Genomic DNA, 18,112 nt, shown 5'->3' with positions numbered 1-18,112 from the left:
AGTTTATTTTCAATGGAAGGGGAAAAAAAGTCTCTTTTAGTGCCCATTTTATATAAATAAACATTTGTTAAATGATGTACAGTGGGTTTAGTGAGCTGTACAGTAACTGTCCTCACATACGCAACATTGGACAGAAAAACCGAACTTTAAATAGATCTTTGTGCTGCATATTTAACTTTATTTATTCATTTAGATTTACAAAACTCCGATAATTTACAGTAAATCAACAATAAATAAAATTGCAAACTCTAAATATCCCTCATTAAATACAGACTATTCATTACATTCATTAGTAACTCATTGTTTAAAAGTAAATTACGTCATCCTCTGACGTCATAACCTTCTTCTTCTACGTTCACTGAACGCTGCAGCAGCGCCCCCTCCGGTCACTGAATCTCACGGTCACAGATTTCTCCACAAAACACCGGAACCGTCGCGGATTGTTCGGCCCGGTTCGGTTAGTTTACAGCAGGATCCAGTTGTTAGAACCATCTGTAGGTAATGACACCGGACAGACGGTCCCGGTACAGGTAACGGTACGTGAACAGAACTGACGACCTCTACGGACCGACGGCGTCTGCAGCGGATCAGGAGATGTTGACGTACTCATCAGGACCAGAACCGAGCCAGAGATGGGCCCCGACCCACCAGCAACACAACCTGATCCTTCATCATCAATCGTTTTGCTGTTGGTTTGTTAGGAAAATACCGGAACATTGGGACCAGGACAAGGACCGGTTCTCCTCCTGAGAACATCCAGAACCATCCGAACCTTTAAAAACATGCGTTTAATATGTTTAATGGATTTAATGGTTCGGATGGATGAAAGCACCCCGTGCTCTTATTTTGAAGGGCATTGATTACAGACAGTAAACATGGTTTCTTTGTTTTGTTCTGTGATCACGGCTGTTATCACCCGATGGTCACGTGACTTTTGGGATGGTTTTTTTATTGGCTGATGTTCCTCTGACGTCACACACTGTAAATATGTTTCCTGTACGCAGTGTTAGCTTAGCTTCGCTCCTAAAATGTAGACAGTAGAACAGACAGTGGGCTTTGTGGGAGGAGTCAATGGCTGCTCTAAGGGAGGAGTCAATGGCTGCTCTAAGGGAGGGGGAGGAACCTGCTGGAAATTAGTGAAGAAAAGAAGCGTTTCTGGTAATAGGTGTCGGCCACTGGCCACCATTGTTTGTGTGTTTACAGGGGAGGAGCCTAAGCCTACAGCTTGTCTGATTGGTCATTGCAGCTGCAGCTCTGCTGTTTTTTTAGGTTTTGATTTTCGTGTTTTGGACTGAAAATCTAAACCTAAAGAAAGTCCAGCGCTGCGAGCCCAGCACACAAGTAATCTGATTACTTTGATGAAGTAAACGGCTGCAATATGAAACTGTAATAAAGAGATTTGAACAATGACTCATGTTAAATTGACTTGATTTATGTAGTGAAGTAGTCTCGAAGCGCATTAACATCAACTCATTCACCCACCAACGGGACAAGGACACTTCAGCACTGGGATCGAGCCCTCAACCCCTCTACCATGAGAGCTATCCTTATAATAATTACCAACTACTCTGTGTTTATTGTCAATGAACACAATTTAGCTTAGATATGTGTAGCCAGAACAGCTTTACATTCATTCATTGAGGATTTAAAACATTTATTGAGAGTAAAGGTGACTGATATTGTGCAAGATTTGAACCAGGATCCACTGAATATTGCTCAAAGGAAGGTAGAAGTAGAATCTGATCACACTGAGCTAAATAATAAGCCAGTTTTTATGCCATACAATAGCCTTACCTCAGTTTTTAGGCGTTTGATTTTTTTGCCTGTTTTTATGTCTTACTTCCGTTTTTAGAATCTATATGTGCTAGAATATATATAGCCCGTTTTTATTTACTACAATAGCCTTGCCTCCGTTTTTAGGCGTTTTAAATTATTTCACCCAGAGCCGTATATAGAGAGTTGCGACAACTCCATTCACTCCAATGGTTCGTTTTTTTACAGCAATGTCGGCTCATGGAGCCTCACAATCGTTCCCGGAAGTGATCAGTTTACTATTGTAGCCAATGGAGCTCGAGCTGATTAGACGGTTTGTGATGCACCTTTGAACGGTAAGACGTTATTATTATTATTATTATTATTATTATTATTATTATTATTTTCAGCGTATCTAAACTCATTAACGTGTGCATTAAAGCATGTTAGTGGATTATCCACTGCTAAACTAGTACATTTTTATTTATTTTTTCATATTTATTGCTCTTGCTGACTTTGGCTAACCATTTCTTTCTCTGTTAAAAATTAACATTTTTAATGTTTGTAGAACATCAATAAAATCAACATGGTATCTGCTCAGCAACCTGCTCCTCTTTGACTGCATCTGCCGTTGCTATAGCAACAAGTCACGCAAACCACCTGGAACGTTTTATAAATCAGCATTTTGCGTTTTTTTTTTCATCTGGTCATGTCTGGGACTAGAACTTTCGGACGAGTCGTACATTAGGATGAAATTGTTAGTATGAGCGGTAAGTTAGGATGAATACGTAAGTATGAAAACGTTAGTATAAGTAGTACGTCAGGATGAATACATAAGTATGAAAACGTTAGTATAAGTAGTACGTTAGGATGAATACGTTAGTATGAAAACGTTAGTATAAGTAGTACGTTTGGATGAATACGTTAGTATGAAAACGTTAGTATAAGTAGTACGTTAGGATGAATACGTAAGTATGAAAACGTTAGTATAAGTAGTACGTCAGGATGAATACATAAGTATGAAAACGTTAGTATAAGTAGTACGTTAGGATGAATACATAAGTATGAAAACGTTAGTATAAGTAGTACGTTAGGATGAATACGTTAGTATGAAAACGTTAGTATAAGTAGTACGTTAGGATGAATACGTTAGTATGAAAACGTTAGTATAAGTAGTACGTCAGGATGAATACGTAAGTATGAAAACGTTAGTATAAGTAGTACGTTAGGATGAATACGTAAGTATGAAAACGTTAGTATAAGTAGTACGTCAGGATGAATACATAAGTATGAAAACGTTAGTATAAGTAGTACGTTAGGATGAATACGTTAGTATGAAAACGTTAGTATAAGTAGTACGTTTGGATGAATACGTTAGTATGAAAACGTTAGTATAAGTAGTACGTTAGGATGAATACGTTAGTATGAAAACGATAGTATAAGTAGTACGTTAGGATGAATACGTTAGTATGAAAACGATAGTATAAGTAGTACGTTAGGATGAATACGTTAGTATGAAAACGTTAGTATAAGTAGTACGTTAGGATGAATACGTTAGTATGAAAACGATAGTATAAGTAGTACGTTAGGATGAATACGTTAGTATGAAAACATTAGTATAAGTAGTACGTTTGGATGAATACGTTAGTATGAAAACATTAGTATAAGTAGTACGTTAGGATGAATACGTTAGTATGAAAACATTAGTATAAGTAGTACGTTTGGATGAATACGTTAGTGTGAAAACGTTAGTATAAGTAGTACGTTAGGATGAATACGTTAGTGTGAAAACGTTAGTATAAGTAGTACGTTAGGATGAATACGTTAGTATGAAAACATTAGTATAAGTAGTACGTTTGGATGAATACGTTAGTATGAAAACTTTAGTATAAGTAGTACGTTAGGATGAATACGTTAGTGTGAAAACATTAGTATAAGTAGTACGTTTGGATGAATACGTTAGTGTGAAAACGTTAGTATAAGTAGTACGTTAGGATGAATACGTTAGTATGAAAACATTAGTATAAGTAGTACGTTAGGATGAATACGTTAGTGTGAAAACGTTAGTATAAGTAGTACGTTAGGATGAATACGTTAGTGTGAAAACGTTAGTATAAGTAGTACGTTAGGATGAATACGTTAGTGTGAAAACGTTAGTATAAGTAGTACGTTAGGATGACATTTATTACACAGCCTCAGTGATTCTGAATAAATTGTTTATGCCTCGTGTTCTTTAACTCAGTAGTATCGCCCCCTGCTGTACTGGATGTACAAATTTGGTGATTTATGAGTTTTAATACATTATATAATATAAAATATTGTAATGTGTCTAAAAACGTGTGTTTTTTTCTTTCTGTACTCATTAAGTGAACACTACGTCATCACCCTGACCTGCAGCATGTTTACGGTGGTTGCTGGTTGTCATGGTGACATGGGAATGTTCTGTGTGTATGTGTGTGTGTGTGTGTGTGTGTGTGTGTGTGTGTGTGTGTGTGTGTGTGTGTGTGTGTGTGTGTGTGCGTGTGTGTGTGTGTGTGTGAGAGAGAGAGTGACAGATGAATGCTGTGTGTTTCTTTTTAAATCTCCATCCATCAGCTCCTCAGACAGCTGAGACACAAAGCACTGAGGCACCAGACACTGATGCTTGCTGGGAAAACTCAGCACTAGGTCCCACGGGTGTGACACCTGAGCTCACAGGTAAAGGAGGGGTGATGGGGTGGGGGTGAGGATGGGTTATAATCATTGATCCCTGGGAATGTATTGATTGGTTACACAATTGATTCATTCTAATGGATTCTTATTAAACTACAACGAATTTTACAAAAAATGGAATTTCCCATTTAGTTAAATTAATGTATTCAGGTTATCAGAGCTTGTCTAATGGATGCTGTGAATTTATGTGGAGGGTCTTTCAGAAGTGAACCATTGTTGTTAACCCCATAAATTCACTGTTGAGAGATATGTTTAGGGTCTCACAAAACGAATCACAGATCAATACGATCAATGTTTAAAGGTCAAATCTCAACTAAACCATATGTAACTGTCTATAGTATCAGCTGTGTGATAATACTCTTCAAAATATATAATAACAAATAAAGTGAGTAAGTTTAATATTCTACATAAAACATGAGAGAATTAAAAAAGCACAATAATTCGAGCTGTTCATTCTCTTCTGTTAGAAGTGAAACTTTTTCACATATCTTCTGACAATGAATTCACCAATTTGGAATTTTTTTCTTTAAAATGATCTCTGAGGTTTAATTTGACATATTTATGCACATGTAGTTCTTGGTGTTTTTTTTCCTGAAAAGCTAACAGATATATCATTCATCTGTTTATTTTGCATGAAAAAATAATTTTGTTCATAAATGAAAATTATCTGATTACAAGCCATTTTTTTTCTCAAATATTTCCTTAGGCATAACCAATCATTCATTTATGTCCTCAACGCCCTCAAAACTACAAATCTTTGAGAAAAATATGGATTTTTTTCAAGATTCCATAATGTATTATTTAGTCTTATTATTCTTTATAGTCATTGTGTTTGTTTCTTTCCCCTGGACTTTCTTCAATGTATAATATGTAAAAATAAATAAAGAAGTTAGGATCGATCGCCCACTGCTGTGTCAGCAGAGAGATAGAAATCCTGCAGTGCATGATGGGAGTGAGCCAACAGCAGAGGTGACCTCACACACAACAACAACAAGTAAACAATGTGTAAACAAAACAACACAGAACAAGGACACACACACTCCTCTCTCTCTCTCTCTGTGTGTGTGTGTTTGGACAGATGTGTTGGACTGTTGGTGCACATCTGGACTGCTGCTGATATGAAAACTTCTCAGGGAGGAAGAGAGGCCTCCTTATTGTTATTATTAATCGGACAGTGGGAGTGGCCTAGTGCTCAGAACGCGTAAATTAGAAGCTCACTGCTGCCCCCTAGGGAGTGATGGTTTAGCATGCATTACAATAATAATAATAATTATTATTACATAATTATTTATCATTTGTATTATCATTATTATTTCTATTACTATTATCATTATATTATTTTATTATTCATCATTGTTATTATTGTTGTTTTTTATTTTTATTATTACTATCTCTATTATCATTATTATTACTATTTATTTTATTATTACTTATACTATCACTACATTATTTTTTGTATCATTTATTTTCATTATTACTATTTCTATTATAATTATGAATTATTATTATATTACAGAACCACGCCCCTGCAGAGCTAGCCCCGCCCCTCTAATGTACCACGGACCCCTGCTCACCTGGCCCCGCCCCTTCGGACCATCCTCTGCTGCAGCGAGCGCATACTCAACTTCTGTCTCTCAGTGTGTGCGTGCGTGCGTGCGTGCGTGCGTGTGTGTGTGTGTGTGTGTGTGTGTCACACCGTAGGACCGCAGGGAGCAGACGGAGTTCGGATCTTTTTCTTTTCTTTTTTTAAAGTTTTTACATCAAAGACGCGGGTGTGCGCATTCGATGCGTGCCCGATGTGGACCGTTGATTGGTTGATGATGGACCTGATGATGATGATGGTGTTGATAATAATGATGATGAAGGTGACCGACGGGCAGGTCAGTGGATAAACTCTGCATGTCAGTGAATGTGTAGTTGGTCTGTAAGGGAAGGAAATATAAATGATGGAACATTTTATACATAAGGCGGTTTATGTGTTTTACATGATTAAAAAGTGCAACAGAAGTCAATAAAAACATTAAATGAACAATAAAGTGATGATAGACTGACTCCCTCTAGACCTGTGGGTTCAGACCTGACTAACAGCTCACTGATGAATTCACCTCTGAGGCTGACTGGAAGCCAAACTGGACTAATGACCTCTGACCTCTTTGTTCTGGTTCTGAACCAGCTGTAGATGTTTAATGAAGACCATTACAGGAAGTTGGTCCGTAGTTGGTTTTTAGTCTGTCCAAGTCCAGATGTGATCCAGGTGTTCTTTTCTGTGAATTACAATCTGAACCAGATGCTGAAAAGTGTGTGTGTGTGTGTGTGTGTGTGTGTGTGTGTGTGTGTGTGTGTGTGTGTGTGTGTGTGTGTGTGTGTGTGTGCCAGGGCTCCTCCCACCGGACCCGACTGCACAGATTCTGGTTCCAAATTTCCAAGATGGCAGTGCCCCTAAGTGCTGTATTTTGATTTCAAGAACGTTGAGTGGGAACAGTTACAGTGCACTCCCACTGCTCTGTCTTCATGCTGCGTTCAATGACACTTGGAACTTTGGTTTTTCCTGGGGCGACTTTTTAGGGGGAAGCACCTGATTGGTGGATGATTAGAGCGGCCTGAGTGCGGAGGCTGCTGATTGGTCAATGATGTTGTGTGTTGTAGGTGAAAATCAGAGAGAAACGCTACACCATCAACCCTCTGGGAGCACGCTGGGACCACCACGACCTGACCTACAGGTGAGAGAAGGCTCCGCCCCCTTGCTGGGAGTAAGATTGTTACTGTGTGTGTGTGTGTGTGTGTGTGTGTGTGTGTGTGTGTGTGTGTGTGTGTGTGTGTGTGTGTGTGTGTGTCAGGATCGTTGTGTTTCCAAACACCCTGAGTAAGGACGACACCAGGAGAGCTCTGAGGATGGCATTCACCAAGTGGAGCGATGTCAGCCCGCTGAGCTTCACTGAGGTTACCCACGGCAATGCTGACATCACCATCGGTAATTAATCATAGGAGGGGACAGGAGGGGGCGGGGCCTGAGAGCCTGTGTCTGTGGTGTGTCTGTAGGTTTCTACCCCTCCAACCACTCAGACTGCTGGGCGTCGCCCCTCCACCCGTGCTTCGATGGTCTAAATGGTGAACTGGCTCACGCTTTCCTTCCTCCCCGAGCTGAGATCCACTTTGACAACCAGGAGTTCTGGATCCTGGGGAGGTCCAGGTTCAGCTGGAGACAAGGTAGTGAACCAGGAGCAGGAACCTCTCTCATGGTCTCTGACTGGATCTCTGATTGGTTCTCAGGTGTGTGGCTGAACAACCTGGTCCAGGTGGCGGCCCATGAGGTGGGTCACATCCTGGGTCTGTTCCACTCCTCAGACCGACAGGCTCTGATGAACCCAAACTGTACCTTTAGTGGACAGACGGAACTGAACCAGGACGACCTGAGAGGAATCAGGAGCCTCTACGGTATGCTGGACCTAGACCTGGACCTAGACCTAGACCTCATTGTGTCTATCTCTACTGTGTCTGTTCTCAGGATGTCTGGATAAAAGGAAAGTCTGTGATTCTTGGGCTCGTCTTGGTTTTTGTGAACAAAGAAAAACCTTCATGAAGAAAAACTGTCCACAGAGCTGTGACCTGTGCTACGGTTAGTAACCGCCAACTAGTCCTCACTGACAACACGTTACCACCATAATGATAGTAACAGTAAGTAGTTGAGCTGTTGATGACATCATCACTGGTCTCAATAGAGCTGTTGGATGCAGTTGTCACGGCAACGCCTCCTCCTAACCTGCAGGTGAAGACGGTTCCTAGAGGGTCGCTGCTTGGCTTCCGCTGCAGAAACAGGAGCCTACGCACCAACGTCAGGTCAGGTAACACACGCCCTGCCCCCTTGGTGGTCACGTGATGAACAGGTCACGTGACCCCTGTCCTCTGCAGGTGGTTCAAAGATGGCGAGCGGCTCCTGACGGTTCCCGGCTACATCCTGGTCACAGGTCGAATCCTTCGCATCGTAGCCAATGAGTTCACAGTGGGCGTCTACACGTGTCGTAGCCTGCGGCGCCGCCACACGCCCTCGGCCAACGGATGGTTGGTCCGCCTTCAACCGTTGCCATGGCAACTTTAGCTTTTTTCATCTTTTATTATTGTTTTAACATTTTTTCATGTTTTAAGTTTGTCGTCCAATGGTGCTTCTTCTGCTGACCAGCAGGGGGCGACTCTAATATAAATGTTTTTCTTTCATTTTTTGTATACACCTTTTCGCGGTGACATCATCATCTGGGACATTTGCCTTTGCCATTTTAAGAGGGGTTTATATTTGCCTGACAACTATGGAATCAGAACAGTATCATAAAGAATGAACTCTTTCAGGGTTTTTCACACATGCACAGGCTTATGTATGTGTTTTTATGTCTATATAGGCCTGTGTCAACATGATAATTGGCTCCTTACGCGATGTGGCTATGGTAGGCTAGCGCCGCTAATAATATAATAATACAGCCTAAATTAAAACATATATGAAGCACATTTGTTTATTTAATATACTTACAATTCATATACGAGTTAACGCATTTCATATTTACTGTTAATTTCACGTTGCTTGTCATCAAGTTAGACATACTAGCCATAAATTAGCCATAATTACAATTTAAATTTAGGCTAATTAATAAACAATGTCATAAAATCAGTCAGGAAGAAACTAGATCCCCAAAATACACAACCTACCATTAACGAAATGTCTACTGCAAACATACGACCATTTTGATTTTGGACTCCATGTAATTCCATCTACGTTTGTTCGCCTCAGTGCTTGGATCAATAATTTCCGTTTCGGGCCTTTTTCTGTCGGTATTGTGTAAAAGTCTATCTTTACCTTCAACCAGGCGCGGTTATGACAGCCAAATACTACGCAGGGTTTGGCATTATACGATAAAAAAATTCAGCTAGACTGCAAAATCAGCGGTAAATAGCGGTTGTCAGTAAATGATTACCACTCTTAAAATGGCAGCGCGCGTTACTAAGTCAAGTAATGACGTCACGTGAAAAGGTGTATCGACTAATATGTGTTAATGTGGCGCCTCCTGCTGGACCTCATGAGTGTCTGCATTCACCAGGAGCCACTGACATCATAAACTAATGTACATTATTTACACTCTGAGCCATTATTAAATATATAAAAACAAACAATACCTCATCTTTTTCTGACTTCATTCACTTTACTCTTAAGCAAATAAATACTTTTTATTTTCATTTTAGTTATTTTCTGTTCTTGATCATTTTAAGATATTTTATTCTTTACTTTGTCAAATTTTATTTGTTAATCGATAACTCGGAGAAAACGTCACTTCAAGCTTCCATTGTTTGTTTTCATTTCAAATCTTAGTTTACTAATTTTGTTTCAATTAAGAAAATACAAAGTATGATCCACTTGATGTTTATCTGTCAATAAAATAACAAATATTAAGTGTGTTTGAAGATTTTGAAGTGAAATGTTTGTTTATTATGAAGCGGTTTGTTCAATTATGCCCCAATTATATTTTCTTTATATTATTTTGAATCAATGTTATTGAATTAGATTTGTTTTTATTTGATACTTAATGCAATCATAGTTTAATTTGTTAATTTTTTTCCATAATTGAAATGTGTTTAATTTTATTCTCTTTTAATGTAAAAATGATTGTAAAAATTTAAACCTCGGTGCACTCCGATTGGCCGATCAAGAGGAGTGAGTGACAGGAAGTGCGGATTTCCAAAATAAAATTTATTGTTGCATACAGGAATGATTGGCAGCTGCACACAGTGCAGGAAGCTCTCTGATTGGTCAGAGTAGGCTGTGGGGAGGGGGCGTGGCTTAAAGAGTTCAGGAATGTTCAGATGGACGGGGCGTCATCGCTGAGGCTCCGCCCCCACCGATGAAGTCACTCTACATGCCCATCCTGATGCTCTGAATGATCTGAAAGATGGCTGTAAAAAACAAACAAACAAAGGTTGTTTACTGACAAACAATAAACTAAACACTGAAACAACTTTATTAAGGACTCACAACAGTAACCTGGGCTGATGTTTGTTTTTTGTTCATGAATGTGTCATTGTTTGTTTACTGACCTGAGCCACAGACGACAAAGATGAAGAGCGCGAGCAGCCATGGACCGACTCCTTTGTCATCAGTCAGACTCCTCTGAAACACAACAACAACAAACACTTACAGGATGTAAACAAACTTCAGGGAAGTTTCATTAGAACCCGTTTCTTAACTTCTGGGACATGGCATCGCTCTAATTTCACTAATTTGAGCAGCTTCCGCTCACAAACACTAAATGATGCTAATTGATCACATGATCTCTCTGTTCTCCCCTCTGATTGGTCGCTGACAGATAGTTGATCATCCAACCATTCACTGAAACAACGCAATAAGAGACACAATACCGTTTTTATTATGTGTAACTAATCAGTGGTGGTCTAATGATTAAAGAGGAAACATGATGTAACCTGAGGGTTGCTGGTTCTAATCCCCCTGGTCCATCACTGTGTCCCTGAACACAAGATACTTCCTCTTTGTAAATAATCTGCTTAAATATAGGTTAAAATACAATTCACATTTTTCTGAAAAAAAGGCCTGTTGACAACAACTCGTCAGTTCCCTCCTCTGATTGGTCGCTGACGTCACTGATCACAGAAGATCCATATGTTTGACAATTAGCCATGAAAACTTGATTAAACTTCTTGAAACTCAATAGAACGCCATCAAACAAAACACCTGAGGTCTGGACCGGGTCAGGCTGTGGACCTGGTCCCGGTCCAGACCCGGTTCTGCTCTGTGGGCTGTAGAACTCACCGTGGACTTGGCCACGTTCCCTCTCTGAGTGATGTTCTTGCTGTGCTTCTCGTTGGCCATGCGGATCCTCTGTTTGGCTACCATGTTGTTTTATGTCTGTAACTCTATGTCTGTTAACTGTCTGTAGTTCTGTTGTCTGTCGGTCCGTCTGGTGCCGCGGTCGCTTTGCTCCAACTGGACGAACTTTGGTTTGTCTACGTCTTCAAAAACATCAAACCCCGCCCACAGCCCCGCTACTTCCTGTGTGAAGCTACTGGTCTTAACAATAGGTCCGTCCAATTCTTTCAAAGTAAAGTTCACACCACGAACATGGACTGAAATAAATCACTGATTAGAAGTAATATCCAAGCCAACACAGTCTGTTTTATTTAATTTAAATTATTTAAAACAAAACAAACATACTACAGTTTCTAAACCTTTGTTTTCTCCTGCTTCGTGAGGTGGTTCAGCTTTTGTTTTGAAAACACACCCACCTACGTAAATTGTTAGGCTTAAATTAACTTGATGGAACCTTTGCGTTTAATTTGTTTAAAAATCATTTCTAAGTTATTATTGTAAGTTTTTGACTTCCGGTGTTATGGACAAAGACGGGCTTTAAGCAGAATGTGACTTTATAAAAAAAAAAAATTACACTATTTTCTTTTATCTCTGATGACGTCTTTTATTTTGTAAGCTGATGTGGCACTGCACGCCCCACCTTTTCTGTGACGCGCCCTAAGACACGCCCTTCTTTTTCTGCTCTTTGGAATCATGGCGCCGCCCGTGCCGCTGTTAGCAGGTGGGTAGCTAGTTAATTACTAAGTTAGTTAGTTACGGCTCGCTAATGAACCATACCCGGCTCTGTGAAGCTCTGTAGCCTGGCTCTGAGCTCCGCTGTCCGGCTCACAGGCTTTCGCATGAACCCCTAACACCTAAGTCCGTTAAAAAATGAAGCACATTTTCACATGTTTGGTTTTCTTCACTGAAATTTGTGAACTAATGAGAGACAAATTACTTGATCAGAGTGCTTTGGGTTTCCTGATCAGTTCGGCTCTGGTACACGTTAGAAAGAACCATTAGTCTGAGTAATTTAGGTTCAATTTAACTAAATAACACAGACAGTGTGAGTCTGAGCAGAATTCTAGAAAATATCTGAATTAAAGGCCCTGGTTATTGATACGGAAACGTATGAATATACTGCCAGTCTATTCATACGCAGCGCCCCTCCTTGGCCAGTTTAGGTGACGTGATAGTTGCACCACGTTTTAGCCCTATCTCTAACTCAGGAAATACCCTCAAATGTTTATTTTTTTTTGTATACATATTTTTAAAGGTGGAATTTGCCATGTTAAATATGTTAAAATGAAAAAATATACCAGAATCAGAATCAGAAATGTTTTTAATGGCCATGTACAGTTTTAAGGACAGTACAAGGAATTTGTCTTGGTAGTTGGTGCACAAAACAAACAACAAAAAAAAAACAAAGAACAACCCAGCAACAATAATAATAATAATAATGATAAATATAAAGGACGAGGGATAAATAAAGGATAGATAGAGGACAAAAGTGGGATTCGAACCCACGGCAGTGGAAGGAAGAATTCTTGAGTCAGGCAATCCTGACACAATCCAAAACACAGATACATTATGCTTTTGTAGAAAAGGTCCGGAAAACGTACCCATAGTTCCTGGGGCTATTGATACGTTTCCATAGACACTTTCTGAATTAAATCATCAATATTGTCTTTAACATGTCCCATTAATAGAAGCTGAGTTTAATAAACTGAATGATGGTCTGTTTCAGTGCGTGGATCAGAGGGAACGTCTGTGGTCTGTGGACCTCCTCAGTGTGGGACAGACGCAGCCTTCCAGAGGTAAACGAATACTACATTATGTAAACAAACACTGTAAATCATGTAAAGAAACAATAAACATGTTGTGTTAGGGACCAGCGTGTCAGCAGGTGTATGACCTTCAGCAAAGATGGGACGTTGTTTGGATGGACCAACGGTCAAAAGTATGTCCTCGTCATTATTATTGTTTCCATCATAACCAGAGCTGAATGTCTTTGTCTGACTGTCTGTGTCTGTCCCTCAGTGTGTCTGTAGTGAAGACCTGTGATGGTTCCGTGCTGTCGACCTTTGACCTCCCAAAGACGTGCCTGCTGCAGTTTTCTCCTCTTAACAATGTCCTTGTCACCTGGCAACCGTACACCAGTAAGGCTAACAAGCAAACAGACAGACAGACAGACATTGAGAGAGATACTGACTGTGTGTGTGTGTGTGTGTGTGTGTGTGTGTGTGTGTGTGTGTGTGTGTGTGTGTGTGTGTGTGTGTGTGTGTGTGTGTGTGTGTGTGTGTGTGTGTCAGAGACTCAGGACAGTCCTCAGGGAGACACAAACCTCCGTCTGTGGGACACCAGGAGTGGACAACTCATCAGATCTCTATTTCAGAAGAAGGTTGAGGAATGGTCAGTGATGGACAGATGGGTCTGTCTCTGTTTGTCCCCACAGTGTCTGTCTCTCTGTCTGCTTCCACAGTGTCTGTACATGTCTGTTTGTCCCCACAGTGTCTGTTTCTGTCTGTACATGTCTGTTTGTCCCCACAGTGTCTGTTTCTGTCTGTTTGTCCCCAAAGTGTCTATCTCTGTCTGTCCCCACATTGTCTGTATCTGTCTGTCAGGTGTCCGTCCTGGTCAGATGACGAACAGCTCGCCGTGAGGATCGTCAACAATGAACTTCATTTCTACGAAAACAACAACTTTGGTAAAAACCTTCATCATCATCATCATCATCATCATCATCTTCTTCATGCTTAGCTTCATCCTCCTCATTTCCAGACACCATCGCCAACAAACTACATTTACAGAAAGTTTCCTCCTTCGCTTTGTCTCCGGGAGCTCCGCCCTATAAGGTGAGGCTCCGCCCTGTCTGTTCTGTCTGTAGGTGGCTGTGTGTACATGCCTGTCTGTAAGTGTGTGTATCTGTCTGTAGGTGGCTGTGTACATGCCTGTCTCTAAGTGTGTGTATCTGTCTGTAGGTGGCTGTGTACGTGCCTGGCATTAAAGGCGCTCCATCCTTCGTGCGTCTCTACCAGTATCCGTCTCTGGGAGGACCCACGGCGGCCCTCGCCAACAAGAGCTTCTTCAAGGCTGACAGAGTGTGTCTGCAGTGGAACCAGAAAGGTGTGTGTGTGTGTGTGTATGTGTGTGGGTGTGGCTCTGACCTCTGACCTCCCTCAGCCTCGTGTGTCCTGGTCACGGCGAGCTGTGACGTGGATAAAAGCGGAGCATCGTATTACGGCCAGCAGACACTGCACTTCCTGTCAGTGGGCGGAGAGACGGCTATCGTCCAACTAGGTAAGGACCACGCCCACCTTTGACCTCAGCATGACCTTTGATTGACCTCTGTGTGACCTCTGTGTGAGCAGCCAAGAACGGTCCGATCTACGACGTGTGCTGGAGTCCGTCCTCCTCAGAGTTCTGTGTGGTTTATGGCTTCATGCCAGCTAAGGCCTCCATCTTTAACCTGCGCTGTGAGCCTGTGTTTGACTTTGGGACGGGACCACGAAACTCTGCCTACTACAGGTACACATACACGCACAGATGCACAAAGACACACACAGTAATGCTGCATTCACACCGAAAGCGTCTTCTGCGGCACCAGACGCATCTGAAACGTACCGCAGGGTCCGCAGAATCAAAAAAATGTCCCCATTCGCTTCATACGCACGTCTGAAGTGAAGCCCCGCCCACCAGCGACACATCCAACTTGGTGAGTTTCACTGCCTGCTGAAGCGAGGAGCTATGTTACTTTTTCTACTCCCATAAACATAAACCACCAGTGAAAAAAGCCGGTGTGATTAGCGGCTAATGCTATCCTAGCTCAGTGCCGACTTTCAAAGATGAAAACTACAAAGATAACTTTTACCTGCTACTACCACCTCCTCGCTGATTCTCCTCCACGCCCAATCCTTCCTAGTCCAGCCCTGGTTATAAAGGCCGTGTCATACAGCTCCAGGTGGTCACACACAGCTTCTACACCATGGTTGAATGGGTGAACAGACCGGTGTCTGTGTTGACGTGACGTCTGATTGGCTTTCGTCATGCGCTGTCATCGCAGGAGTTCAATGTTTTCAACTCTTGCGAATGTGCGGATGTGCGTAAAATTGGGTGCGCGCTCGCACGGCCAACGCACTTGACGTGCAGATCGGACCACACCACCGCACAGGAAAGATTTCGCATCTGGGATGCATCTATCCATTGACTTTGTATGTATTCATTTGTGTGTGTGTGTGTGTGTGTGTGTGTGTGTGTGTGTGTGTGTGTGTGTGTGTGTGTGTGTTCCAGTCCTCAGGGCCACTTGCTGGTTCTCGCTGGCTTTGGGAACCTTCAAGGTCAGATGGAGGTTTGGGACGTGAAGAAATACAAACAGGTGAGTAAGAGGACCCATTGTGTGTGTGTGTGTGTCATTCTGAATGGTTCACTGAGTAATCTTGCTCCAGTGCTGATCAGTGACTCTTCCATTGGTCATGTGACCCCTGCTCAGGTGTCCAAGCCTCAGGCGGCTGACTCCACCTTCCTGTCGTGGTGTCCTGATGGTGAACACCTGCTGACGGCCACCTGCTCCCCACGCCTACGCGTTTCTAACGGTTACCAGATCTTCCACTACACCGGCGCCGTGCTGCACCGACAGGAAGTGGGCGTCGGCTCCGAGCTGTGGGAGGTTCAATGGCAGCCCTTCCCGGCTGGTGTCTTCCCCGAGCGGCCAATCAAATATCAGGAGGCACCGAGTGAGCTGGGCTCCACGCAGGCTCCGCCCACTCAAGCCTACAGACCTCCCGCCCTCCGACACCTGCCGGCTGCACCCAGCACCAAACTGGTTAGTTATCAGTTAAACACTAGTTAAGTTAAACTTGTTTGGGTCTTGAGTCTCAGAGACCTATTTAATGACTAATTAACCTCTGAAATTATTAGAGACTACTTGAAATATTTCACGACTAGTTAACCTCTGTAATGACTAGTTAACCTCTGTAATGACTAGTTAACCTCTGTAATGACTAGTTAACCTCTGTAATGACTAGTTAACCTCTGTCATGACTAATTAGTGACTAGTTAACCTCAGTAATGATTAATTACTGACTGGTTACCCTCTGTTATGACTAGTTAAGAGACTAGTTAACCTCTGTAATGACTAGTTGGTGAGTTAACTTGTGACCTCTGACCCCAGCATGAGGAGGAGCCTCCTCAGGACCTAAGATCAGCAGCAGAGAAGAACCCGTCTAAAGCTGCTCTGAAGAATCAACGCAAGAGAGAAGCAAAGAAAGCAGCCAGACAGGTACACACACACACACACACACACACACACACACACACACACACACACACACACACACACACACACACCCTATCAAAGCTATGTGTTCACGGTCACGCTCCTCCTCTCACAGGAACCTAAACCTGAAACAGCAGCTCCATCTAACTCCGCCCCCGTCAGCAGCAGCCAATCAGAGCCCAGCAGTGGAAACCCAGAGACGGACAAGAAGATCAGAAACGTGAAGAAGGTGAGGACGGAGCAGGTTCTTCCTGGTTTTGGTCCTGGTCCTGGTTCTAGTCAATCTCATTCTCTGTGTTTCAGAAGCTGAAGGCCATCGAGGAGCTGAAGGAGCAGCAGGAGGCGGGAAAAGTCCTGCAAAAGAACCAGGTGAGCACTGCTGATTGGTCGGGGGTCAAAGGTCACACACTAACGCTGCCTGTGATTGGTCCAGCTGGAGAAGCTGCAGAAGGAGGCGGAGCTACTGAAGGAGCTGTCAGAGCTTCAGGTTGGACCATAAAGAGGTGTTACCACAGCAACAGTGTGCGAGAGTGTGTGTGTGTTCCTTTCAAAATAAAAGCCTACTACTCAGCAGCTGAGTTGTGACTGAAGGTTTTTCACAGTAAAGGTATCAAATGTTTTAAAAATGTGAAATTTAAACTGAAAACCAAAGATTGAAGATGTGAACGCAACATTCTCTAAAACCTGAGTCAGCAGTGTGTGTGTGTGTGTGTTCTCTTCAGGTCACATGTTCATGGTAACGTGGCACTGATTGGACAAGAAGTGAGGAGACTTTCCTTCAGGAAACACTTTATTACACACCACAGGTACTACACACAATAACACACAAACACTGTGTGTGTGTGCGCTGAGGACACTTGGAGAACCTGAATCTGACCTTTAACCTTCAAAATTGAGTCGTCCCTCACAGAGATACACACAATACACACCTTCAGGCTTTGTGGGGACTCGCATCACACACTCCTGGAACTTTCCCATCAGTTCTTCACACTTGGGAATGTTCAGGTATACACACTTTAAGGTTAATTAGGTGTTTGTGAGGACGCGCTCACACACACACGTGGTCTCACACACACACCCACACACACACACACACACACACACACACACACACACACACACACACAGTCTTTGGCAGCGAGTAGCTCCAGCTGAACCAACGTCAGAAGCTGCTCAGGATTGGACAATGGTGATGTCACAGTGGTGTCATCAGTAGGCGGGACACAGTGACGTGTGTGCAGAGAGCGAGCGCCCCCTGCTGTCAGCGTTAATAACGTCACATTAATCAGTGACTAATAAATAAACAATAAGTCCTATTTGTTTTCAAAGGGAAGATTAAACAAACGAATATTAAGTGAAAAATATTAATGTTACACTGTATGCCAACACATTAACAATCAAATGCCCCACGCTCCCTGAACACACCACGCTTTAGTCCTAAAGTGTTTTACTTCAAATAAAAAATCACTAACATTTTAAAAGTTCAGATTCACCTAAACCACTGGTTCTCAACCTTTTCAGGCTGTGACCCC

The 18,112-nt window shown here is 42.2% G+C and overlaps 3 protein-coding genes across 4 annotated transcripts; 2 read left to right on the top strand and 1 right to left on the bottom strand.

Moving 5' to 3' along the window:
* Positions 1-6,047: 6,047 nt before the first annotated feature.
* mmp23bb (matrix metallopeptidase 23bb) lies at positions 6,048-9,623 on the top strand. Its single transcript, XM_028465253.1, has 8 exons — positions 6,048-6,344; positions 7,111-7,184; positions 7,302-7,435; positions 7,504-7,671; positions 7,735-7,899; positions 7,970-8,080; positions 8,184-8,301; positions 8,374-9,623. The coding sequence occupies exons 1-8, from the start codon at positions 6,261-6,263 to the stop codon at positions 8,558-8,560; spliced, it is 1,041 nt and encodes a 346-aa protein (XP_028321054.1). The 5' UTR covers positions 6,048-6,260; the 3' UTR covers positions 8,561-9,623.
* Positions 9,624-10,174: 551 nt separating this feature from the next.
* serp1 (stress-associated endoplasmic reticulum protein 1) lies at positions 10,175-11,501 on the bottom strand. The gene is made up of 3 exons (XM_028464971.1): positions 11,270-11,501; positions 10,540-10,612; positions 10,175-10,398 (listed from the first exon to the last, which is right to left on the bottom strand). The coding sequence occupies exons 1-3, from the start codon at positions 11,351-11,353 to the stop codon at positions 10,358-10,360; spliced, it is 198 nt and encodes a 65-aa protein (XP_028320772.1). The 5' UTR covers positions 11,354-11,501; the 3' UTR covers positions 10,175-10,357.
* Positions 11,502-11,960: 459 nt separating this feature from the next.
* On the top strand, positions 11,961-18,021 carry eif2a (eukaryotic translation initiation factor 2A). 2 transcript variants are annotated; one of them, XM_028465728.1, is made up of 17 exons: positions 11,961-12,047; positions 13,053-13,122; positions 13,194-13,265; positions 13,346-13,464; positions 13,618-13,717; positions 13,930-14,012; positions 14,087-14,160; positions 14,287-14,431; positions 14,489-14,605; positions 14,677-14,833; positions 15,596-15,680; positions 15,795-16,127; positions 16,476-16,583; positions 16,696-16,809; positions 16,884-16,949; positions 17,014-17,067; positions 17,303-18,021. In XM_028465728.1, the coding sequence occupies exons 1-17, from the start codon at positions 12,020-12,022 to the stop codon at positions 17,318-17,320; spliced, it is 1,743 nt and encodes a 580-aa protein (XP_028321529.1). In that variant the 5' UTR covers positions 11,961-12,019; the 3' UTR covers positions 17,321-18,021. The 2 variants fall into 2 exon arrangements, with proteins under 2 accessions (XP_028321529.1, XP_028321530.1); XM_028465729.1 differs by lacking the exon at positions 17,303-18,021 and having other exon boundaries at positions 17,014-17,153.
* Positions 18,022-18,112: the final 91 nt, after the last annotated feature.

The sequence above is a fragment of the Gouania willdenowi genome, chromosome 13 (genome assembly GCF_900634775.1).
Source record: "Gouania willdenowi chromosome 13, fGouWil2.1, whole genome shotgun sequence".
Taxonomy (NCBI): Eukaryota; Metazoa; Chordata; class Actinopteri; order Blenniiformes; family Gobiesocidae; genus Gouania; species Gouania willdenowi.
This window is presented reverse-complemented; position numbering and strand designations above follow the sequence as displayed.

Excerpts from the sequence above, each read along its gene's own strand:
- serp1 (XM_028464971.1), bottom strand. The coding sequence starts at position 11,353 with ATGGTAGCCAAACAGAGGATCCGCATGGCCAACGAGAAGCACAGCAAG. Across the intron at positions 10,613-11,269 it reads GGAACGTGGCCAAGTCCACG|AGGAGTCTGACTGATGACAA; the intron begins GTGAGTTCTACA and ends GTTGTGTTTCAG. Across the intron at positions 10,399-10,539 it reads CTTTGTCGTCTGTGGCTCAG|CCATCTTTCAGATCATTCAG; the intron begins GTCAGTAAACAA and ends TGTTTTTTACAG.
- mmp23bb (XM_028465253.1), top strand. The coding sequence starts at position 6,261 with ATGTGGACCGTTGATTGGTTGATGATGGACCTGATGATGATGATGGTG. Across the intron at positions 7,436-7,503 it reads CAATGCTGACATCACCATCG|GTTTCTACCCCTCCAACCAC; the intron begins GTAATTAATCAT and ends GTGTGTCTGTAG. Across the intron at positions 7,900-7,969 it reads AGGAATCAGGAGCCTCTACG|GATGTCTGGATAAAAGGAAA; the intron begins GTATGCTGGACC and ends GTCTGTTCTCAG.
- eif2a (XM_028465728.1), top strand. The coding sequence starts at position 12,020 with ATGGCGCCGCCCGTGCCGCTGTTAGCAG. Across the intron at positions 13,718-13,929 it reads CAGAAGAAGGTTGAGGAATG|GTGTCCGTCCTGGTCAGATG; the intron begins GTCAGTGATGGA and ends TCTGTCTGTCAG. Across the intron at positions 16,584-16,695 it reads CAAAGAAAGCAGCCAGACAG|GAACCTAAACCTGAAACAGC; the intron begins GTACACACACAC and ends CTCCTCTCACAG.